Source organism: Erinaceus europaeus, chromosome 21, assembly GCF_950295315.1.
Source record: "Erinaceus europaeus chromosome 21, mEriEur2.1, whole genome shotgun sequence".
Classification (NCBI taxonomy): domain Eukaryota; kingdom Metazoa; phylum Chordata; class Mammalia; order Eulipotyphla; family Erinaceidae; genus Erinaceus; species Erinaceus europaeus.
Genome location: NC_080182.1, coordinates 12,349,951 through 12,374,708, shown reverse-complemented (window position 1 = coordinate 12,374,708; position 24,758 = coordinate 12,349,951). Strand labels below are relative to the sequence as shown.

The 24,758-nt window shown below is 47.1% G+C and overlaps 1 protein-coding gene across 6 annotated transcripts in view; it reads left to right on the top strand.

Annotated features, from left to right (window-relative positions):
- XYLB (xylulokinase) overlaps positions 1-16,583 on the top strand; it is a 61,842-nt gene extending 45,259 nt beyond the window's left edge. For 4 of the 6 annotated variants that reach the window (XM_060180419.1, XM_060180415.1, XM_060180416.1 and 1 more), the window contains 5 exons: positions 3,869-3,927; positions 8,321-8,408; positions 9,864-9,958; positions 14,579-14,674; positions 15,651-16,583. In XM_060180419.1, coding sequence (XP_060036402.1) covers positions 3,869-3,927; positions 8,321-8,408; positions 9,864-9,958; positions 14,579-14,674; positions 15,651-15,728 — 416 coding nt within the window. In that variant the 3' untranslated portion in view covers positions 15,729-16,583. The other 2 variants (XM_060180414.1, XM_060180417.1) reach the window with 2 other exon arrangements.
- The last annotated feature ends 8,175 nt before the right edge of the window (positions 16,584-24,758 follow it).

Genomic DNA, 24,758 nt, shown 5'->3' with positions numbered 1-24,758 from the left:
TTTGTGATGATTTATCTTATTAAAAAAAGGTTTATTGATTTATTTTTTAATTTTTTTAAATTTATTTATTATTGGATAGAGACAGTGGGTAATTGAGAGGGGGAGAGGGAGGTAGAGAGGAAAAGAAACAGAGAGACACCTGTAGCCCTGATTCACAACTTGTGAAGCTTTCCCCATGCAGGTAGGGGCTTGAACCCGGATCTTTGCACAGTGTAATGTGAGTGCTTAACCAGGTGCGCCACCGCCTGGCCCCTTGCTTTATTTTATTTGTTTGTTTGTTTGTTTATGAGAGAGGAAAAGAAAACCATCACTCTGGAACATGCAGTGCTGGAGATAGGACTCAGGACTTCATGCTTGAGAGTTGGTGCCTTAGCTACTAAGCTGCTTGCCAGGTCTAAGTACTAGTTTGTTTGTGTGTGCGTGTGTGCGTGCGTGCGTGCGTGCGTGCGTGTGTGTGTGTGTATGCTTTGACAAGCCTTTCAAAATTCTAAGCGGTTGGGAAGTCGGGCAGTAGTGCAGCGGGTTAATTACACATGGCGTAAGGCACAAGGACCGGAGTAGGGATCCCAGTTCAAGCCCCCGGCTCCCTACCTGCATGGGGGTCACTTCACAAGCAATGAAGCAGGTCTGCAGGTGTCTGTTCTTCTCTCCCCCTCTCTGTAGTCTCCTTCTCTCTTGATTTCTCTCAGTCCTAGCCAACAACAGCTGCAACAATAACAAGGGCAACAAAAAAAAAAAAAGGAAAAAATGGCCTCCAGGAGCAGTGGATTCGTAGTGCAGGAACCAAGTACCACTGAGAACCCTGGAGGCAAAAAAAAAAAAAAATCTAAACTTTTGGCAGGGAAGTCACTTCACAAGCAGTGAAGCAGGTCTGCTGGTGTCTGTCTTTCTCTCCCCCTCTCTGTCTTCCCCTTCTCTCTCCATTTCTCTCTGTCCTACCTAAGGACATCACTAACGACAACAATAACTACAACAACAATAAAAAAACAAGGACAACAAAAGGGAAAATGAATAAAGCCAGCACTGTCTCTCTAGGACATGTGCCCAAAGCACAGGGAAGCACTGCTGTGGAAGAATGTACGCGCCCCATAGCTGCTCTGTTCACAGCAGCACAATACGCAAGCAGCTAAACGCCCAAGCGCTGAGAACTATATCAAGAAGTCATGAGACGCAGGAAATGCAATCCTGCTCAGCAGTCCGACAGGAAGAGACTGTATTATAGAGCAGAATGGATGGAAATAGACGTGCTCACACTAAGGAAGCAAAGGAGGGTGGGGGGGGATAGACAGCATAGTAGTTATGCAAAGAGATTCTTATGCTCAAAGCTCCCAAGTCCCAGGTTCAATCCCCCTGCACCACCATAAGCCAGAGCTGAGCAGTAAATAAATAAATAAATAAATAAATAAATAAATACAAAGCAAAAGAAACAAAGGATAACTGCTGGATGATTTCAATCCTATGCAGAATATAGATGACTAAATTAATGAGTCTATGGAAAATGGGGACCAGGTTGTCTCCCAGACTCTGTGAAAACCATGGTGGTTATGGGGGTTGAAGAGGAGAGCACAGGACTTGGGTGGAGGGTGCAGTGATTTGCACAGACCAGGAATGGCTATAACCATGTGCGCTTAACCCGCTGAGCTACCGCCCAATTCCCTAGTATTTCCATTTTTATTTGCTTAAAACTCTTCATACTATTTCCCATAAGGGTTGCATCTTTTTTCATTTTCACCAACAGTGTGCCAAAATTGTTTGCAAAAGTATTTTCTGGCCACATTACATTCCACCTCAAAGGGGCCCGGGTGGTGGCACACCTGGTTGAGTGCACGTTACATTCCTCTGCAAAGTATTATTCTATCGATTATAATTAAAATCAGAATAAGTAAAATATAATTCAAATCCAATCATTCCTTTACAAGTTGACATTTTTGTTTTCATCTGCACAGTGTCCTGCTGGCCACAGACCAGCACCCTAGTTACTCAGCCCTAGTAAACACAAGTGGGGACTCCATGCAGGGGTAACATGCAGGAGCCAGGGGTCATTGGTCATTTGGGGGTCTGTTTTGGAGCCTCGCAGGCAGACCAGTCTTAATGACGAAGGCTCTTAATGGTTCTATTACGATGCATGTTTGGGTGTCCAGGGAGGTGACTTGGCACATGTGTGCAGGACTGGCATGCCTGAGGCCCCAGGATCGAGCCTAGCACTGAGTGAAGGCCCCAGAGCTTGTGATCTGGTCTCTCTCTTGTGCATACTCTCGTAACATGAAAAAGAGCATTTTGAAGAGCCAGGACCTTGCGTGTGCATGGCTTGGCCACTCCTAGACTGCTTTTTGCTTTTATCCTATTCAGATAGAAAGACAGAGAGAGCAAGAGCCGCCACAGCTCCGCTCCACTGTTTGTGAAGCTTCTTTCTTCCCCGCCCCATGCAGGTCCTCCCATGGGGTGGCCAAGGGCTTGAACTCAAGCCCTTCCACATGGTAAAGTGTACACTCTACTGAATTAGTTATCTCCTGTCCCCCCCAAATATCTTTTCTTTTTCCTCCAGGGTTATTCCTGGGACTTGGTGCTTGCACTATGAATCCACTGCTCCTGCTGGCCATTTCTCCATTGTTGTTGTTGTTTTTATTATTATTGTTGTTGTTTGATAGGACAGAGAGAAATGGAGAGAGGAGGGGAAGACAGAGAGGGGGAGAGAAAGATAGATACCTGCACAGACCTGCTTTACCACTTGTGAAATGACCCCCCAGCATGTGAGGAATCGGGGGCTCCAATTGGCCTCCTTGAGCCTGTCCTTGCGCTTGGCACTATGTGCACTTAACCCGGTGTGCTACTGCCTGCCCCACCAAAATATCTTTTTATAAAGCCTTCTTTTAAAAGGGAATGGAGAGATGGGGTGTAGTCTGGGAGGTGGCACAGTGGATAAAGCCTTGGACACTCAAGCATAAGAACCCAAATTTGATCCCCAGCAGTGCATGCACCAGAGTGATGTCTGTATCTCTTTCTCTCTCTTCTCCTATATCTCTAACTAAATAATATCTTTTGGGGGGGGGTAGTCTTGGAAGATAGCTCACTTGGTAGAGCACTTTTTTTTTGTCTTTTTGCCTCCAGGGTTGTCGCTGGGGCTTGGTGCCAGCACTATGAATCCACTGCTCCTGGAGGCCATTTTTCCCATTGTTGTTACTGTTGTTGCTGCCATTGTTGTTGGACAGGACAGAGAGAAATCTGAGAGAGGAGAGGAATACAGAGAGCGGGAGAGAAAGACAGATACCTGCAGACCTGCTTCATCACTTGCAAAGTGACCCCCCTGCAGGTAGGGAACCGGAGGCTCGAACTGGGATCCTTATGCCGGTCCTTGTGCTTCGCACTATGTGTGCTTAACCCACTGTGCTACCACCTAGCCCCCAGAGCACACATTTTATATGTGCAAGGATCCAGATTCAAGCACTTGGCCACCCCACAGGAGCACAGCACAAAGGGGGAAGCTTCACAAGTGATGGAGCAGTGCTGTGGTGTCCTCCCCATCAGCCCCTACTGCCCTCTGGGAAAAAATAACAAGAAGAATCTGCTGGGAACAGTAGAATCACACAGGCACAAATCCCAGTGGGGCCCTAAATGACCAAAAAAAGAAAAAAGAAAAGAAAAACTCTGTGGCAGTTAAAGGTGGTCAGGGCAACAGCCTCACAAGCAATGTATGCCTGACAGGCCTGCAGGAACAGAGGCAGCTCGGGATCTTTCCTCCCCTCCCGCTCCCCCACTCCGCCACCGCTCCTGTCCATGGGGATAAAAAAAGGGTCCAACAAAGCCCTTCGGTGGCTTTTCCCCCTGGGGAATAGGCCACGGCCATTCATTTTTCCTTTTCTCCCTATAGTGCCCAAGACAAAGATTTTGGCCACTGGCGGTGCATCGCACAACAAAGACATCTTACAGGTAAGTGATGGTTGGAGGCCCTACTCAGTCCTCTTCTGTATCTGTTACTGCCTTTTATTTATTTATTTTTTTTATGAAAGAGGGGTGCTGAGAGGTGGAGACCAAAGCACTTCTCAGCTGTGGCTTATAGTGGTGTGAAGGATTGAACCTGGGACCTCAGAGCCTCAGGCATGAGAGTCTGTTTGCATAACCATTATGCTGTCTCCCCCACCCTACATCTGTTTATTTTCAACTTTGTTTATTTCCATGAGGAACAGATGTTACCAGTTGTCCCCCAAACTATTAATCTGACTGAGTTCATAAGACAGTGAATAAAACCCACACAACAAAAGGGAAATACAGCTTATATGCAGGTAGGGGAACCTTAGCCAGACGTCAGGACCCTGAGATCTGATGCTCTCAGGGCTGAGAGAAAATCACTTCAGTCACTTCGTAGTTTATCTCAAGAGTCTGGAGGGGCAGCTCCTAGACACCTTTAGATGGGAGGTCAGGTGTGACCCCTTTTAATTTTTTATAGGCTCATACATGAGTGATTTCACTGTTCCAGGCCACTTCTTCTCTCAGATACAGAGAAAGAGAGAGAGAGGGAGAGAGAGGGAGGGAGAGAGAGAGGATAGATGCCACGTCTCTTGAGCTGCCTCTAGTGCCATAACATCTCCTGGCGGTAGAGGGTCCAGGCCTGGGCTGCATCCAAGGCAAGGCACGTGACATATGACATACCTGGTCAGCCATCTCTCCATCTGTAGTTTGAGAGCCAGAGACTCTCTGGTAACGACAGCCTCCATCGGTCCCCACTCCTGAAGATGGGAACTCATAGCTGCCCCTCTCCCAGAAAGCATTGCCTCACGGTTCATACTGAAAGTAGGTTCTGCCTGACACTCAGGAGACATCTGTTGCCCTTTTATCGCTCCACTCTGAGATGCCAGCCCTGGCCTGTGGACTCACATAAGTGCTCATCCAAATGGCAGACCTTCCACCCCTAGTGTCTTCCAGTATAAACACCTTGATTCTCCCGGCCATTCCTCTTGCAACACAGTCACTGGATTTTGTCTTTCTCCTGGTATGCCATTATTCCAGAAATATTCGACCAGAAGTGGAGTCAGCCTCCAGAACTCTGACACCTAGGCTGTCACAATATGAAGCTGTCAGTGTCTTTTTGGGTCACTGAGCATTTTTGAAACTGACCTGAGACCTCCTTGGCTTGTTGACTTGTAATGCACCTGTTTCTGTTTCCTCTGAAGATCTCCCACCACAGTAAGATGCTCTAGAAACAGAAGCTGGAAGGACAATCAGTAACTCTCTTAATGATTAGGTGAGAGAGTTTGCCCAGGAGAAAGGTAGTGAGGACGCAGGTTGGGCTGAGAGATTGAAAGAAGTGCTATTGTCGAGGGCCGGGCAGTAATGCACCTGGATCTGGGTTCAAGCCTCTGGCTCCTCACCTGCAAGAGGGGAGCTTCACAAGTGGTGAAACAGGTCTGCAGGTCTCTCTCTTTCTCTCTCTGTCTCTCTGTCTCTGTCTCTCTCTCTCTCTTGCCTCTAGGTTTACCACTGGGGCTTGGTGCCTGCCTCTACTGCCCCTGTGGTCATTTTTTCGATTATTTTGATAGGATAGAGAGAAATTGAGAGGGGAGGGGAAGATAGAGGAGAGAGAGAAAGATAGATCCCTGCACACCTGCTTCACTGCTTGTGAAGCAACCCCCTTCAGGTGAGCAACTGAGGGTTAGAACTGGGATCCTAGGAGTAGGGCAGTAGTGCAGCGGGTTAAGCACAGGTGGCGCAAAGTGCAAGGACCGGCGTAAGATTCCCGGTTCGAGCCCCAGGATCCCCACCTGCAGGGGAGTCGCTTCACAGGTGGTGAAGTAGGTCTGCAGGTGTCTGTCTTTCTCTCCCCCTCTCTGTCTTCCCCTCCTCTCTCAATTTCTCTCTGCCCTATCCAACAACAACAATAAAACAAGGGCAAGAAAAGGGAATAATAAAAAAAAAGAACTGGGATCCTTGCTCAGGTCCTTGTACTTCATACTATGTGCGCTTTACCAGGTGTACCACCGCCCAGCCCCTTCTTTCTCCCTCTCTATCTCCCCCGCCTCTCTTAGTTTCTCTCTGTTCTATCCAATAAAATGGGGGGGAAAGTGTCCACAGGATCCATGGGTTTTTAGTGCCAGCACCGAGCCTGGAGGCAAAAAAAAAAAAGAGTGCTACTGTCTTGCAGCCAACTGGAGCTGTGTCCCATGGGGAGTTCTGCCACATGAATTACAGCATAAACTTGACTCTACCTTGGCTAAAGGAGCTTCCAGACTGCCTTGGGGAGTTAGAATAACTTCCTGTGGGCCAGTAGGGTCTCAGCATTCAAGCACATGCCTGATGCCCCAGGTTCAACCCCTGAGATCATGGTATACCAGACCTGAGTGGTGCTCTGGTCTCTCGCTCTCATACAATTAAAATAATAATAATAATAATAAATCAATTTGGGGGGATTGGGCAGTGGTGCACTTTGTTGAGTGCACATGCTTCTATGTGTAATGACCCAGGTTTGAGCCCCCACTCCCCACTTGCAGGATGGAAGCTTCACGAGTGGTGAAGCAGGTCTAGAGGTGTCTTATCTTTCTCTTTCCCTCTCTATTGCCCTCTTCTTTCTCAGTTTATCTGTCCTATCAAATAAAATGGGGGCAGGGGAGAAAGAAAAATGGCTGCCAAGAGTGCTGGGTTCATTGTGCCAGCACTTCCGGGATAACCCTGGGGGGCTATGTACTATGGCGTTTTTTTTTTCCACCAGGATTGTTGCTGGGGGTCAGTGCCTGCACAACGAAACCACTGCTCCCAGTGACCATCTTTCCCTTTTTTAAAATTTCACTTTTTATATGATAGGGCAGAGAGAAATTGAGAGGGGAGACAGACAGACAGACAGACAGACAGACAGACACACACACACACACACACACACAGTGAGAGAGAGAGGGACTTGGAACACCACCTCCCCACTCACGAAGTACTGCATTTGGGGAGTGGTGTGCACTCAGCTGGACGTGCCACCACCCTGCCTGTTGGTCTGCTTCTAAATTCTGCTTATAAGACCTTCTGTTTTGATCATCACTTTAGGTTCGCTTGTATTACTTACAATGTGGTCTATTTACATAATCACTGTTTTATCTGGGTCCCGCCCTGCCTGCAGGGGATTGGTTTCATCCCCACTGGTTAGATGGAAGCTCTCTATGTTCTGTTCCTGCTCTTTTTTTGCTCCGCCCCCTCTCCTAGTCATTTTCCTTTCCCTTGCCACTTCCAGTGAAGAGATGCATAAAAGGCGATGTATCTGATTAATAAATGAGATACTGCTTCCCAGCTCAGCCATGAGTCCCTGGTCGTCTCTCTACCACCTGTGAAGCTAGCCCAGCCCAGCAAATGGTGCCCGAACAGGGACTGGCATATGGCGCCTGAACAGGGACCTGCCCTATGAATAAATCTTTTTTTTAATATTTATTCACTTTTGTTGCCCTTGTTTTATTGTTGTAGTTATTATTGTTGCTGTCATTGGATAGGATAGAGAGAAATGGAGAGAAGGGGGGAATACAGAGAGGTGGAGAGAAAGATAGACACCTGCAGACCTGCTTCATTGCCTGTGAAGCGACTCCACTGCAGGTGGGGAGCCGGGGGCTTGAACCAGGATCCTTACACCGGTCCTTGCGCATTGCGCCACGTGGCTTAACCTGCTGCGCTACCACCTGACTCCCTAAATAAATATTTTAAGCAATAAAGAGTGACCTTCTGTGATAAGTGGCCTCTGTTCGTCGAGTCCCATCCTTTCAAGGAGAGGGGGAGTGAGCCACGAGCAGCCAGTACTCACAGCAGCTGGGGGAGGCCCAGTGAAGGAGCTTCAGCTGGGTATCCACAGCATTTACTACAATATGTTTAGCTAGGTCAACTAGGTCCCCAGAGTCTTTCCCTGTGATCCCCTTTAAGATATGTCCTCCCTGCTAAAGTCATATAATTTAATTTGGGGGACCTAACTGGAAATTTTTATCTTAATCCCTATAAGACATTCCCTTGTTGGCCCTGGTGTGTTTGAACTTTCTGATACTGGTCTCACACCCAGCTGCCCTCTCCTTGGCCATCTGCTTAGCATACTTCCTACCTGTTCCACTGTGCCGTGGGTAACGTGCTTAGACGATGCAGGAACAGACACGGAAGTTATGGCCGTCCACCAAAGGCTTCCTCCATGCCATCCTGACCCTGCTGTCATCAGGCTCCTATGGCCAAATGTAGTTTTTCTTAAGGCAGAAGAGGTAGAATGGAAGAGTCAGGAAGACATTTAAGGAGAGAGAGCTGGGAGATGCACCCCCAAGCGTCTGCTGCCTCCGAGGATCTCCTCGCCACTTAAGAGCTGCTGTGTCCTTTCCAGGTGCTGGCAGATGTGTTTGGTGCCCCGGTGTATGTCATAGACACCACCAACTCAGCCTGCCTGGGCTCTGCATACCAGGCCTTCCACGGTAGGTTGGTGGACAGGGGACGGGCACCTCTGGCGCAGAGGTAGAGGCACTGAGCTGAGGAGGGGGCAAAAAGAAGGTGGGGATGTCTCCAGTCTTTGGAGGTTTGCTTCATTTTCCTTTTTCCCAGTAGATGAGAACCGATCCAAATCCTCGGTTCCTTTATTCTCTGCTGAAAGTGGGTATAGGCGAGTCAGGAGCCTAATTAAACTGACCGGAGTCAGGCTCAGCACGGGGATCCTGGGGAAGAGCCCAGAGCATGCTCTGAGGCACAAAGCCATGGGCCTGGCCAGCTGGTGGGCAGGACAAGGGAGGAAGTCCAGACCCATCTTTTCAGCCATTGCAGGAAGTTGACATAAAGGTTAGACTTCATACTCAAGGAGTCCAGGACCTTGGACAGCTCCACAGAGGTCCATGGCTCTGACGAAGCTCCCAGACAGAAAAGGTATCTCCTTTGCTATCTGCGGTTTCTGGCAGGAGTAGCACATGGTGACTAAGCTTTCTTCCTCCAGCATGGTTAACTTTCTCTATTCTCTTGCTGTCCAGATACCATAAGTGCCAAGTCCTCCTGAAGCTTCCTGCTGTTCTTGACAGGTTTACTCTTACATTTTCAGCATACCTACTTAAACATATTTTTTCTAGACATATCTTTCTCTCCTCTCTGTATCTTCTTGTCTCCCTCAATTTATCTCTGTCCTGTCCAATAAAATAGAGGGAAAAAATGGCCACCAGGAATAGTGAATTCATAGTGCTAGCACTGAGCCCCAGTGATAACCCTGGAGGCAAAATAAATAAATAAATTAAGTAATGAACCTTTTACTCTTTAGTTCTCCTCTCTCTCATCATCCTGCTTCTTGTGTCAAGATGTTTGGTTCATTTGCTTCAAGACTGTTGTTTTGTTAACTTCACTTTTTTTTTTTTTTTGCCTCCAGGGTTATCACTGGGGCTTGGTGCCTGCACTACAAATCCACTGCTTCTGGAGACCATTCTCCCCATTTTTCTTGCCTTGTTGTTGTTATTATTGTTATTGTTGTCACTGCTGTTGTTGTTGTTGGATAGGACAGAGAGAAATTGAGAGAGGAGGGGAAGATAGAGAGGGGGAGAGAAAGTTAGACACCTGCAGAACTGCTTCACTGCCTGTGAAGCAACCCCCCTGCAGGTGGGGAGCCAGGGGCTCGAACCGGGATCCTTACGCTGGTCCTTACGCTGGTCCTTGTGCTTGGAGCCATGTGTGCTTAACTCGCTGCGCTACCGCCCAACACCCAGCCTTTTCTTTATGGTCTTATTATGGCACAATGCATTTTGTGTGTTTGATGATTTTTTTAAAGAAAATTTACTGCTTTGTGTAACTACTTACATAGTCTAGTTTTAGAAGATCATTATATCCAAACAGAAAACACTATTTCTTATGAATTCTACCTTTGTGGTTACACTAATGTAATAAGCTTTTCCTTGTAGGCCTTGCAGCTAGAACAGACCTGCGCTTCTCAGAGATTCTCAAGTTAGCCCCAAGTCCCAAGTTAGCTGCCATCCCAATGCCAGGAGTTTCTCAGGTAAGAGACATCAGACTGTGGAGACAGCACGTACATTGTGAAAGCCAGACAGATTCCTTTTTCTATCCAAAACTGAAGTTTTTCTTTGATCCATGCATTAACTTTCTTGTGCTTGATTAAAGGGAAAATTTGTTCTTTATCTTATTATCATCAAGAGAACAGAGTAAGAGAGACCAAACTGGAGCTAGTCGCTGGTACACTCAGTTGGGTGCATATTACTATGTGCAAGGGCCTGGTTTCAAGTCCCCAGTCCCCACCTGCAATGGGGAAGCTTCATGAGTGATGAAGCAGTGCTGCAGGTGTCTCTGCTCCCCACCCATATAACTCTTTTTTAAAAATATTTTTAAAATATTTATTTATTCCCTTCTTCTGCCCTTGTTTTTTTATTGTTGTAGTTATTGTTATTGATGTCGTTGTTGTTGGATAGGACAGAGAGAAATGGAGAGAGGAGGGGAAGACAGAGAGGGGGAGAGAAAGACAGACACCTGCAGACCTGCTTCACCACTTGTGAAGCGACTCCCCTGCAGGTAAGTAGCCCAGGGCTCGAACTTAGATCTTTACGCCGGTCCTTGCACTTGGCACCATGCGCACTTAACCCGCTGTGCTACCGCCCGACTCCCCTCTTTTTTTTAGATGCCACCAGTATTATCTCTGGGGCTCAGTGAATCCACCTCTTTCATGATGGTCGTTTTTACCCCCTTCCCTTTTTTTTTTCTTTTTTCTTTTTTTATTAAATAGGTCAGAGAGAAATTGAAAGGGAAGGGGGAGATAGAGAAGGAGAGAAAAAGACAGATACCTGCAGACCTGCTTCACCACTTATGAAGCTTCCCCCCCCTACAGGTGGGGAGCAGGGGCTCAAACCCGAGTCCTTGAACATGGTAACCTGTGTGTTCAACCAGGCTCACTATCACTCAGCCCTCCTCCCTCTTTATCTCCCCCTTCCCTCTCACTTTCAGTCTGTATCTATCCTAAATAAATACATAAAGTAAAAAAGAAAGAAAAAGAGAGAAACCCGGCTGTCCACTGAGATCTTGCTGATTTCACAGCAAGATGGATTACCTGGGTGTATTTTCAGTGTTGGTGCACTTCTGGGTGGGCCCTTCCCTCTCCCTGGGTTACAGTAGTGACGGAAAGACCCTGCAATTTAAACAGAAGACTTGAGGGGTTTCTAGCACTCAGACCCCAAGTCTGGACCCAACACAGCCAGGCAGTGATTGAGGCCAAGAAAGCTCAGGGAGGGCAGTGCCTTCATGGTGCAGGTTGGATTTAAGTTTTCTAGTATTCTTGTTGTTGTGTTTAAGCCAAAAAAAATCAGTAAGTAAATAATTATAGTGTTATTTCATTTAACAAAAAATAATGTCTATTGTTGTGGTCCAGGAGGTGGCGCAGTGGATAAAGTGTTGGACTCTCAAGCTATGAGGTCCCAAGTTCAATCCCCAGCAGCACATGTACCAGTGTAATGTCTGGTACTTTCTCTCCTCCTATCCCTCTCATTAATAAATAAAATTTAAAAAGTAATAATAAATGCCTATTGTCATCTTAACATATTGTGAGATGCACCATATGGCCTTTTTGAATCTCACTGCGCACTTTATACTCACAGCATTAGTCACATCTCAGATGTCCTGAGGTATTTGTGGCTTGTGGCTGCCACAGTGGTTGGTGGAGTTCTACATATTCCCTGAGAGCAGAATGTCTGCCCCTTCACTGTGTCCATAGGCAGGACTCTGAGTGTGGGGTGAACCAGAGTCTCGCGTCATACACGTCTTGCTTATCAGAGACATATTGAACTATCTATAACTTCCTTCCTTCCTTCCTTCCTTCCTTCCTTCCTTCCTTCCTTCCTTCCTTCATTTCTCTTTTTTCCCTCTTCCTTCCTCTCATTCTTTTTTCTCTTCCCCTCTCTTTCTTCCTTTCTTTCTTACTTTCTCTCTATCCCTCTTTTCTTTTCCTTTGATAGGACAGAGAGAAATTGAAATGAGAAGGGAAGATAGGGATAGAGAAAGAGAGACACCAAGGGCTGGGTGGTTAAGCACATATATTACCAAGAACAAGGACCCGGGTTCCAACCTTTGCTTCCCACTTGCAAAGAGTCTGCTTCACAAGTGGTGAAACAGGCCTGTAGGTCTCTTTCTCTCCCTCTCTCAATTTCTCTCTGTCATATCTAATAAAAATTAGAAAGGGGGGAGAAAGGATCACATGGGAGCGATAGATTCATAGTGCAGGCACCGAGCCCCAGTGATGTCCCTGGTGGCAATATAAAAAAAAAGCGAGGGAGAGAGAAAGGCGCCTGCAGACCTGCTTCATCGTTCATGAAACATCCCCCCTACAGGTGGAGACTGGGGGCTTGAACCTGGATCCTTGCACATGGTGACATGTGAGCTCGACCAGGTGCCCCCTTGCCGATCTGTCTGTAGCTCCTTTAAAGGAGGCCTGCCTGGCCATGCAATCAACACTGGCTGTAAGGAAAGCTGAGGGAGCGTCTGGCTCTTTCATCCTCTCTGGCTAGAGGCGAGCATGGAAGAAGGTAGTAGGGGAAAGGTTTAGGGTAACACATAGCAACATCTGCCTCCTTCTAGGCAGCAAACACTCGGTGCGAGTTTTGCCGCTCCTTGTGGTGCTAAGTGCCGTTGGCTGTCCCAGAATCTTCTGAACACCACACCACCATGGTATTGAAGGTTGTGTTTTCTTCCTGGTTCTTTTTCCTTTGATGGATTTTTGGGTTAAGTTTATTACACAGAACACTAGTATATATGTAAGTTTGCAGCTCACTGCTTTTAAAATTCTACAGAGATCTAGATAATCTTTTTTAATGTCTTTATTGGGGAATTAATGGTTTACAGTCAACAGTAAAATACAATAGTTTGTACATGTGTAACATTTCCCAGTTTTCCACATAACAATTCAACCCCCACTAGGTCCTCCTCTGCCATCATGTCCCAGGACCTGAACCCCGCCCCCCCCCCCAAGAGTCTTTTATTTTGATGAAATACACCACCTCCAATCCAAGTTCTGCTTAGTGTTTTCCCTTCTGATCTTATTTTTCAACTTCTATGAGTGAGATCATCCCATATACATCCTTCTGTTTCTGACTTATCTCGCTTAACATGATCTGGATAATCTTTAAAATGTACACATGCGTTTTATTTTTTAAGTTGAGCTATGATTTACATATATCTTACCCATTTCAGGTACCCAGCACGATGATTTGTACACACAGGAGAATGATCACCACGATAACATACATTCCCCTATATAGTTACAATTTTTTGTAGTGAACTATTTTTTAAAATATTTATTTACTTATTCCCTTTTGTTGCTCTTGTTGTTTTATTGTTGTAGTTATTATTGTTATTGATGTTGTTGTTGGATGGACAGAGAGAAATGGAGAGAGGAGGGGAAGACAGAGAGGAGGAGAGAAAGACAGACACCTGCAGACCTGCTTCACCACCTGTGAAGCGACTCTCCTACAGGTGGGGAGCCGGGGGCTTGAATTGGGATCCTTACACCAATCCTTGCACTTTGTGCCACCTGCACCTAACCTTAGTCGTGTGCGCTACCATACGACTCCTGATGAACCAATTTTTTTATTGGAGGGATTAATGGTTCATAGTCAACAGTAAAATAGAGTAGTTTGTACATGTGTAGCATTTCTCAGTTTTCCAAATAACAATCTAACTCCCTACCTAGATCCTCCTCCACTATCATGTTCTAGGACCTGAACCCTCCTCCTACCCCAGAGTCTTTTACTTTATACCAAGCCCAAGCTCTGCTTGTGTTTTCCCTTCTGCTCTGATTTTTCAACTTATATCTGTGAGTTGGTGATGAACTTCTAAGATCTATTCTCTTAGCACTACATCTCCATGCCTTATTTACTTTGTGACTGCAAGTTTGTACTTTTTTTTTCTTTCTTTCTTTAAATTTTATTTATTTACTTTCCCTTTTGTTGCCCTTGTTGTTTTTATTGTTGTAGCTATTATTGTTGTCATTGTTAGATAGGACAGAGAGAAATGGAGAGAGGAGGGGAAGACAAAGAAGGGGAGAGAAAGATAGACACCTGCAGACTTGCTTCACCACCTGTGAAGGGACTCCCCTGCAGGTGAGAAGCCTGGGGGCTCAAACCAGGATCCTTAATGCCAGTCCTTGCGCTTCACGCCATGTGTGCTTTACCCACTGCGCTACCGCACAACTCCCTGTACTTTTTTTTTCTTTTCTTTTTTAAGCAGAGCACTGCTTAGTTCTGGCTTATAGGGGTTGAAGCTGGGACTTCTGTTCTTTAGATGTGAAAGTCTCTGCTGTTTCCCCAACCCTTCCTGCATCCAGTTGAGAGCCAATGTGTGAGACTTGGTAACCTGAGTCATGATGTTTTGTGTTTTTTAGGAAGACCCTTGATGTGCAGCCTGGGAGGGGGTGCAGTGGACAAAGCCTTGGACTCTCAAACATGACTCCCTGAATTTGATCCTTGGCATTGCATAGGCCAGAGCAACGATCTGGTTCTCGCTGTCCTCCTCCCCCTCCTCCTCCTCCTCCTCTCTCTTCCTCATTTAGTGAATTAAAAAACAAAACAAAACAGGACTTAGTGGGCCTGGCATCTAATGTTTAGGACCCCTTGCTTTAAAGAGATTCAGAGAATTGGAATCACGGATCCTGGCATTTTCAAGAACCTTGCTACAGAAACAGTCAAGGACTGCACTACCAACTCTCACCAGCTATTCAGTGAGACATACCTGATATACCTTTATCAGAATTCTTTATTTTAAAGATTTTTTTTAAAGTGATTGATTTTGGGGGGTCAGGTGGTGGTGTACCTGGTTAAGTGCACACATTATAGTAGACAAAGACCCATGTTCAAGTCCCCCATCCCCACATGCATGGGGAAAGCTTTGCAAGTGGTGAAGTAGTGCTGCAGGTGTCTCTGTCTCTCTCCCTCTCTATCTCCCCCCTCCTCTCAATATTTGGATGTTTCTATCAAATAAAGATAATAAAATAAATATCACTGATTTTATTTGATAGGTCAGAAAGAACCTGAGTGGGAAAGGGGAGATAGAGAGGGAAAGAGGAAGAGAAACCCCCTGAACTGATTCTCTGCTTCTGAAGCTTCCCCCTTACAGGTGGGGACTGGGGGCTTGAACCCTGTTCCTTGCTCTTGGTAATGCATGTGCTTAACCAGTTATACCAAAGCCTAGACCCCAGCATTCTTTTTTTAAAATATTTATTTATTTATTCCCTTTTGTTGCCCTTGTTGTTTTATTGTTATGGTTATTATTATTGTTGTTATTGATGTCATCATTATTGGAAAGGACAGAGAGAAATGGAAAGAGAAGGGGAAGACAGGGGCGGAGAAAGACAGACACCTGCAGACCTGCTTCATCGCCTGTGAAGTGACTCCCCTACAGGTGGGGAGCCGGGGGCTTGAACCGGGATCCTTACGTTGGTCCTTGCGCTTTGCGCCACCTGCACTTAACCCGCTGTGCTACCGTTCGACTCCCCAGAATTCTTTTTTTTTTAACCTTGTCATTATCTGTATTTTAAAAAATCTTAAGCTATAGCTCATAAACTAACTTTCTTTCTTTTGCCCTGCAAAAAGAAATTGTAAGCACATGGGTTGTAAGAATATGTGGTTTGCAGTTTTCAGAGTGCTGTGGCAGGGACTTGGTCCCCGTGTTCTAAACTGTTCTTTTCACCCGTGCAGGTCTACGAGGCCCTCCTCCCACAGTATGCCAAACTGGAGCAGAGAATCCTGTCCCAGGCCAGAGCAGCTCTACAGTGAACTACAGACCCTGCGTGCCTCACAACCCGGCCAGCCCAGACTCTCTGTGTCCACTTGGGGGTGCGGCCCTGGGCAGCAGGGATCCTCTTCCTGTTCCTGCCTACGCTGGCTCCTGGCGGGGCTCCGACCCTGCCTGCCAGGCTCTTCCAGTGCTTTTGTACATCCTTGTTAATGGATGTGGCCTGTGCCCCTGTGCCTTCCTGCTCAGGGCAGGGAAGCAGCTTTTTCCTGACTTCTGTTCCAGGAGGCACGAGAGCACTGACTCTGGATGTAACTGTGACTCTCCCCTTCCAGTGAAGGACTGAAGCTCTTACAGGGACCTAGATCAGCAGAATGGAGAAGAGAGCCTTCGCTGTGCCCTAGCCCACTGTCCAGCCCTCTCCTAGCCCTGACCTCTGGCCCGTCTCCTCCACACAGGAACTCTCCTGCCTCTTTCCGCCCTCCTCATTTTAGCCTTCTGAAGTGCACTTCCAGTTTCCTTTGCTTTCTTCTCTTCCTTCCTATCTGTCTACCTCCCTCCCTCGCTCTTTCTTTCTTCTTAAACCCTCTCATGTTATTTCCTCCTCCCTGATCTCATCCCTTTCTCTTTTAAGCATCTGTCCTCTACCCACTTTGGTCTCTCCTGGCTCTCCACACCCACCCGATGTCATCGCCTGCCTTCTGCCACCCCAAAAGCAGGATGGACATGTTCCCTGTGCCTTCCCTGCAGCTCTCTCTCTTCACAGGCTGCCTGACTCCTGAATGCACCAACTCATTTGAGAGGCCGCCTCTCAGGTGGCTTAGAGTCTCAGTCTGCCATCCTCTCATCACCCCCCCCCCACTGTAACTTAGTGAAAAAAAAAAAATCTGATCATTTGTCCTAGAGGATTTTCTTGCATTTCCTCCTGTGGTGTCACTGAACCTGTTCTTTCTCTGTGTTTCCAGTGGTTGGTTTGCATACAGCGCTGCTGACCCTTTGGTGCAATGATTCTTTATTGTGGGCGCCTGTCCTGCCCATTGTGGGATGTTTTGCGGCATCACTGGCCTCTAGCCACTAGATGCTGGATTTACCCCCTTCCCAAATCTTGACAATCCAGAATGTCTTCTTGCCTCACAAACTTCCCCTGGAGGGAGATGGGCAGGAAGAGGAAGCAAAACTGCCCCCTGGGTAGGAAGTAGCGAGAGAGCTTATGTGACTAGTTTTCTCTTTATGAATAAGACACCTATGTGGATGATACGGGGGGAGGTAGATAGACAGGGAGAGACAGAGACACCTGCACACTGCTTCACCACCCTGCAGATGGGGACCCAGGGCTTGAACCTGGATCATTGCACGCTGTAATATGAGCACTTAACCAGATGCATCACTGCCTGGCATGCAAACATATATATAATGAGAGTCATGTGAGTAATTGGGATGGGGGGGGAGTTTGCAAACATAGAACCATCCTTCAAGTTTTCTTTTCTTTTTCTTTTTTTTTTTTTTTTGCTTTCTTTGTTTTATTTTAATGAGAAAGAGAGATACAGAAAGGAAGAAACAGGGAGAGATAGACCTGAGCATTGCTCAGCTCTGGCTTATGGTGGTGCTGGGGATTGAATCTGCATTCTTCCCCTCTCATACACCACGATAGATCTTGGCCACTCTCTGCCCTTCTGATACTAGAATTGCTTTAACCATCACAGATGAGTAAACATGATGGGGACCAGGCAGTGGTGCACCTGGTTAAGCGCACACATTGCAATGCACAAGGACCCAGGTTCAAAGCCCTGGTCCCACCTGCAGGGGGAAAGCTTCACAAGTGGTGAAGCAGAGCTGCAGGTGTCTCTCCCCCCCCCTCTCTCCCTCTCTCTATCTCCCCCAGTTTCTCTTTATCCAAGAATAAATAAATAAATAAATAAATAGGATGCATGCAAAGTCTTGACACGACTCGGTGTTTCCTGCAGGAGCACCATGCCTTTGAGTCCACTGAGAGGAAGTCCGTGCTACTGCTCATGTCACAGCCACCTCAGTCACACCCATTCTAGACTCTTCACTGCTGCACACCTCTGAGGGTTTGTGAGGCAGCACTATTATAACACAGGACTGATACAATGCCTAATCTGAAGATTATGGAGAACAAGAAGCTACCTACCAATCCCTTGTTAATATCAATGACAGTATCAATATTGTCAAATTATGACTTAATATACAAGATAATATTTTAAAAGGACAAACTCTATCACATTTTATCAGGTTAACATCAATAAGAAAATTCCAAGTCTGATCAAAGAAGCCTACTGGGCACTGATCTGTATAGCTCTGCTCGGGACACCGACCCTGCATTGAGGGCTGGACTAGAATTTTTCTCAAGGTAGAAAGTGAAGGCGGCATCTTTCAAACACCAGCTTGTAGACGCTACAATAATTCCATCCTGACTCCTGGGCAGACGACCTCACCAATTTGTCCTGGAACATTAGCTCTCCAGAGCCCTACCCCAGTAGGGAAAGACAGAAGCAGGCTAGGGGTATGGATCGACCTGCTAACACTGATGTCCAGCAGAGAAGCAATTACAGAAGCCAGAACTTCTACCTTCTGCACCCCAACAACAATTTTGATACAAACTCCCAGTGAGGGAGAAGTGATAGGAGGAAGAGAATAAGAGGGCTCTGAACTCCAGCTTCACCAGGATGGGCAGAAAGAGGAGGAAACAGGGAGAGGACACTTGGATGTAGTAATAGGGTTATGTGTGGCTTGCAGGGGAAGAGAGGACTGGACCTGGAAGAAAAAGGGGGCCAATGATGTACAAATGTAGATGGATAGTTGTAGAGATGATAGTTAACCCATGTCTACAACCTTCAGAGAACTGTGGTGGTTTGCAGTGGAGGGGTTGGGGATTCAGAACTCTGTTGGTGGGGACAGGTATGGAATTATACCCCTGTTGACATGTAATTTTGTAAATCACTAATAAATTTTTTAAAAAAGAATGAAAGTGAAGGCAGCCAGGGCTCTTCTCTTTTGTTTCTGTTTTCTTGGGTATCACAGTCTTGTACCATGGTCCAAAAGTAGTTGCCTTGTGACCAGGGAGATGACTCTTTAGGGAACATCTCCATCACTGCACCCCAGGGCTGACCACTGGCCTTATGTGGGAACAGCTAAGAGAACTAACTTCATGAAGGGTGGAGCAGGAGCAGAGTTTTGCTCTCTCTGACCAAAAAAAAAAAAAAAAGAAGAAGAAATTGAAAGGGGGGTGGCTCAGTGGTAAAGTGCATGTGTGAAACCCTGAGCTCAACCTCGGCTGCTGTGTGGAAAAAGCAAAGCAAAGCTACTTGCTGTCTATTACTGCATGATCAATGCAAGTCAAATATCCTATGAAAATCATATGTAGTGCAACTTGGACTCTATCTCCAACTGTTTCTCCTTGGTGATAGCATTTGACATGCAGGCGTCGGGCGGTAGTGCAGCAGGTTAATCGCATGTGGTGCAAGGCACAAGGACCAGCGTAAGGATCCCAATTCAGGCCCTGGCTCCCCACCTGCAGGGGAGTTGCTTCATGGGCGGTGAAGCATGTCTGCAGATGTCTATCTTTCTCTCCTCCTCTCTGTCTTCCCCTCTTCTCTCCATTTCTCACTGTCCTATCCAACAACGGTGACATCAATGGCAACGATAATAATAACCACAACAACGATAAAAACAATCAGGGTAACAAAATTGTTAACTGGAAAAAATGGCCTCCAGGAGCAGTGGATTCGTGGTGCAGGCACCGAGCCCCAGCAATAACCCTGGAGGTAAAAAAGAAAAGAAAAAGAATTTGACATGCAAGGCTAGGCCTGATTGCTCAGTTTTATTTTATTTTATTATTTTTTTAATTTTTTATTTACAAAAAGGAAACTGACAAAACCATAGGATAAGAGGGGTACAACTTTGCACAATTCCCACTACCAGGCCTCCATATACCAACCCCTCCCCTGATAGCTTTCCTATTCTTTATCCCTCTGGGAGTTTGGACCCAAGGTCATTGTGGAATGCAGAAGGTGGAAGGTCTGGCTTCTGTAATTGCTTCCCCGCTGACATGGGCTTGACAGGTCAATCCATACTCCCAACCTGTCTCTCTCTTTCCCTAGTGGGGAAGGGCTCTGGGGAAGCGGAGCTCCAAGGCACATTGGTGGGGTTGTCTGTCCAGGGAAGTCTGGTTGGCATCCTGCTAGCATCTGGAACCTGGTGGCTGAAAAGAGAGTTAACATACAAAGCCAAACAAATTGTTGAACAATCATGGGCCTAAGGCTGGAATAGTGCAGATGAAGTGTGTGTGTGTGTGGGGGGGGTCTTCCGTTTTGTCCATAGCTAGTGGGCATATTTTAGTTATATTTCAAAGGGCCTGTAGCTATACAAGTGGTTTTTGTTGTTGTTGTTGTTTTTGCCTGAGCCTGAAATCTGATATGCAGGTGGATCCAAGTTATTGTCTGGGAAGATGATGTCATGGCTAGGAAAAGGACCAGAAAGCTGGATCAGGGAAGAGAGTAGCTCCATAATATGGGAAAGGGGTATAAATATTGTTGACTGTAAACCCCATCGAATTGATGTGATCTGGGGCCCATAATTAGCTTAGGAGTCTGTGTGACCTTTGCATCCGTCTAGATCTGAGCTCACATTCTGTGGTCATGAGTAGGAACATTCCATGATATCCCAGTATGGACCCATCTTCCTTAGGTGTAGCATAGAGTATGTTGTCCATCCTCCCTTTGGAGGATGGAACATTCTCTACCATTGTTGATCCAAGTTGAGGGCTAGGTCCTGTGGGGGTCCACATAGGGGTCTATTTTGTGGTTCCTGATAGAAATGACTGGTAACAATGGAGAGAGGGATTTATCGAGTTCTAGGCCCACCAAGTCTGTTTGGGAATCTCAGGACTCCCTAATTAGGGCCCCAGCTGGTGGAATGGCCTGATAGTGACTAAAGAGTCATCATTAAAGTATGCCAGTCTTTTGCCCTTATTCAGCTTTTGCAGTCCTTGCTTTGATAAGTTTAGCTTTGGAGTGAGTGAGAGAACTGTAATAGGAAGTAGGTGAAGAGGGTATCTAAGTCTTAGCGGACGCTGTTTCATTATGAACTTGATACTGACTCACTAAAGACTATTGTGTATTTTTGCTTTCAGGTATATACTTTGTCCTAATTTATGGATCCATGTGAACATATGCTCTATTTAACGGGACCTGACCTATATCTATGTTTTGGGACTTTGTTAGGAAGTGAATCTCCTGGAATGGAATTAGAGAATACTATGAAAGGAAAGGTCTCACCCGAGTGATGAGGGTGAAGGGCTGGCATTGCATGCCCTATGTCTCTACACAGTCTGAGGTGAAGCATGCTGAGATGGTACTCATTGCATTGATTAGGTTGGAATCAGCAGATGCAATATCATTTGGCCTGACTTGAGAGAAACATGCAGGGAAGTGAGCCCCACCCCAAAGGTTCCAGGATTTGGAGAAACATAGGCTCTATAGAGGAAGCGGGAGATTTCTGTTGTCTTAGGGTTTAAGAAGACAATAGATAGTTATTTCAATAATCATTGTTTGGCAGTTGGGTTAACTTTGAAAAATCTCTTTGTTAGGATTTGCTGTATCATACACGCATCACCATATTTTGTCCTTTGACATTATTTGTATATAGCTGTGCCACCGGTTGCTTCTGTTCTCTCTGGACTAGGCTTTTAAGAGAGTCAACATATCAAAGACTCAGCCTATGTATTAAAAAGACTCAGTTTGTGCTTTAAAAAGTTTGAGACATTCAATCAGTTTTTTCCCTCTCCTACTGCTTGAATAGTGACTTATATGACTGCAAATTAATAGGAGTGTACATAAACACCATTCCCACCACCAAAAGACTGTGTCCCATCCCATCCCCCTAAACCCCCCTCCGCACCTCATGAAGCTGAACATGCACCCTCACCCTCCACCCAGGGTTTTTACTTTGGTGCCCTACTACAAATTTAGTCAGATCCTGCTTTGAGTTTCCCTTTCTGATCTTCTTTCTCAGCTTCTGTTTATGAGTGGGATTATCCCATACTCGTCTTTATCTTTCTGACTTAGCTCACTTAACATAATTCCTTCTAGGTCTGACCAAGATGGGTCAGAGAAGGCGGGTTCATTGTCTTAATAGCTGAGTAGTATTCCATTGTGTATATATACCACAGCTTTCTCAGCCACTCATCTGTTGTTGGGCACCTGGGTTGCTTCCAGGTTTTAACTATTATGAATTGTGCTGCTATGAACATAGGTATACTATTTTTATTTTTTATAAATTTCTTTATTGGGGAATTAATGTGCTACATTTGACAGTAAATACAATAGTTTCTACATGTATAATATTTCCCAGTTCTCCATAAAACAATACAACCCCTACTAGGTCCTCTGTCATCCTTTTTGGACCTGTATTCTCCCCACCACCCACCCCAGAGTCTTTTACTTTGATGCAACCTGCCAGTTAGGTTAACATTGAAGGGTGCCATTTTCAGTTATTTCTCTTCCAATTCTTTGGTTTCTGGTATTGATCACAGAGGGTTGGAGAGACCAGGATCAGGGGAAGAGTGATCCCAAGAATGCCTCAATGGTAAAGCTCCCTGCCATTAGTTCTGTATTTTTGTTTACCTTTCAGCTTCTAGTCACCCTGTGTCTAATGTGGTATGTTGTACTCTTATCATTCAAAAGAACATAAACCCCAGGTCAAATTTACTGTGCAGACATCCATCATCTCTTTTTCCCAACCAAGCTATTATTTACTCACTGGGCTCATGAACAGGATGGCAGTGGAGATAACGGCTCATCCCATGAGCTCTCCGCAGAATACTCCGAAGAGTATTCTAGCAGAGGCCACGGCTGGAAGGCAGAAACAACTTTAATGTATCTGAATAACTGAAAAGGCCAGTTTAACTAGTTGATTAAGGTAAAAATAGAAGTGGAAAAGGGACCAGTTATGCAGAGCTGGGCTAGCCATCTTCCGGGAAGATTAAGCAGGGGAGTTACAACATGAGTTCCACTTTAGAAGGCCTCTTCTGATGCTATCTGGGAGCATCAGGTGGCGGGTGAAGAGCCCTTTCAGTTCACTGTTGTCACAGTGGTACAGAAGCAAGGGGTTGGTTGGTGGTTGGATACGTGAAAAGGTGGCTAGATTTTTTTTTTTTTTTTCTTTTACAATCTGCTTGCTGATGGACTGAATATGGGAGTGATGAAGATTGGCAGATAGGGGGCAGACAGTAGTGCATCAGCTGAAGCACACCTAGTGCCAAGTGCAGGGACCCGCACAAGGATCCAGATTTGAGTTCCTGGCTCCCCACCTGCAGAGGGGTCACTTTGAAGGCGGTGAAGTAGGTCTGCAGGTATCGGGTCTTTCTCACCCCTGTCTTCCCCTCCCCTCTCAATTTCTCTCTGTCCTCTCCAACAACAACAGCAGTGGCAACAATAACAACAACAGTAACATCAAGGACAACAAAATGGAGAAAATGGCTTCCAGGAGCAGGCACCTATCCCCAGCAATCACCTTGGAGGCAGACAAAAAAAAAAGACCAAAATAATTGTCAGGTGTGGAAAGACTCTAACCTCTCCAATGTATGACAAAACCCAGACTCAGAGAAGTGAAATGACTCGGACTTCCAGTCTCCACCTTCCTCGTGGCTGCTCTAGCCTATCCTGCCCAGCTTCAAGCAAGGATGTGGGGAGTCAAAAGTTGCAGGGCAGTTTCTGTCTCCCAGGCTCCAGCACCACAGCCCTGAGTTGCAGCGATGGGTTTTCCACTCAGAGAGGAGCCCTGCCATGGCTGCGCAAGCTATGGCTGAATGGTAAAGAGAGAGGAATCTGAGATGGTGAGTCATGAGCCCCGAAGGGGAGCCTTGGGGGGGGAGCCTTGGGAGGAGCTGTCCAGTCCTTCCCTGCTCAAGGCCGTCGGACGTTGGACAATTAAAAATAGTTTTTTTGGGGGGGCTGGGTGGTGGCGCACCTGGTTGAGCGCATGTATTACAATGCTCAAGGACCCAGGTTCGAGCCCCCGGCACCCAACTGCAGGGGTAAAGCTTTGCAAGTGGTGAAGCAGTGCTGCCGCTCTCTCTCTCTCCCTCTCCGTCTCTATCACTCCCTTCCCTCTTGATTTCTGGTTGTCTCTGTCCAATAATAATAACGAAATAGTTTTGAGGCCGTAGACTGAAGTGGAGGTGTGTGGGCGGGAATTTTGAGGAGCACTGGGGCAAGGGTGGGGGAAGCAGATTGCTGAAGACCCTTTTCCACCTGCCCCAGCTCTGTGGGGTGACTCTGAGTCCTCCCTTGGTCTGAGGGCCACCTGTAGGAGTTGTGACAACGAAGGGCTGTCACTTTGACATAGGTTTTGACAATCCCCATTGTGTCTCTGTGTGTGTGGGGGGGGGGTGGCGGACGACCTGAGTAAAACCACCTGTCACTCCAGAGGAGTCAGATTTTAGTGCCAAGTTGTTGGTCCATGCACAGTCATGCACACCCCTGCGGTTCCGAATGACCTCCATTTCCCGGGTGGGGAAACGGAGGCGCGGCGGCGGACCCCGGCCAGAGTCTGGGATGTCCACCCACTCGGGACCCAAGCCCGGCCCTGCAGCCCCGGGTCAGCGGCTACCCGGCCCCGCAACCCCTCTGCAGCGCGCACCCCGCCTGCGGGGCTGGGGGCGGGGCCTCCTTGTTGTTGTTTCCCGGGGCCCCGCCCCCGAGGGGGGCGCGGACCACGCGGTCGGAGGACCCGCCTCCCCTCCCCCTGCCCGCCCCGCTCGCCCGCCTCTTTGTATCCAACATCCGGGTTTCCCCGCTGGCACGGCTCCGCGGCCGCGGCTCAGGAGCCATTTTGGACTCGGTTCAGCTCCCCTCCCCCACCCTCCCCCGTTCATGGCCCCTTCGGACTCGGCCCCTGCGCCCGGGGCCCGGGCCCTGCCCCGCCGCGCGATGCCTGAGCCGGGCGCGCCCCGGCCCGCGCCCCGCCGCCGCCCCCCGGCCCCCGCGTCGCCCCGGAGTCCGGGCAGCAGCCTGAGGCGCCCGCAGCGGCCCTGAGCCCGCACGCTCGCC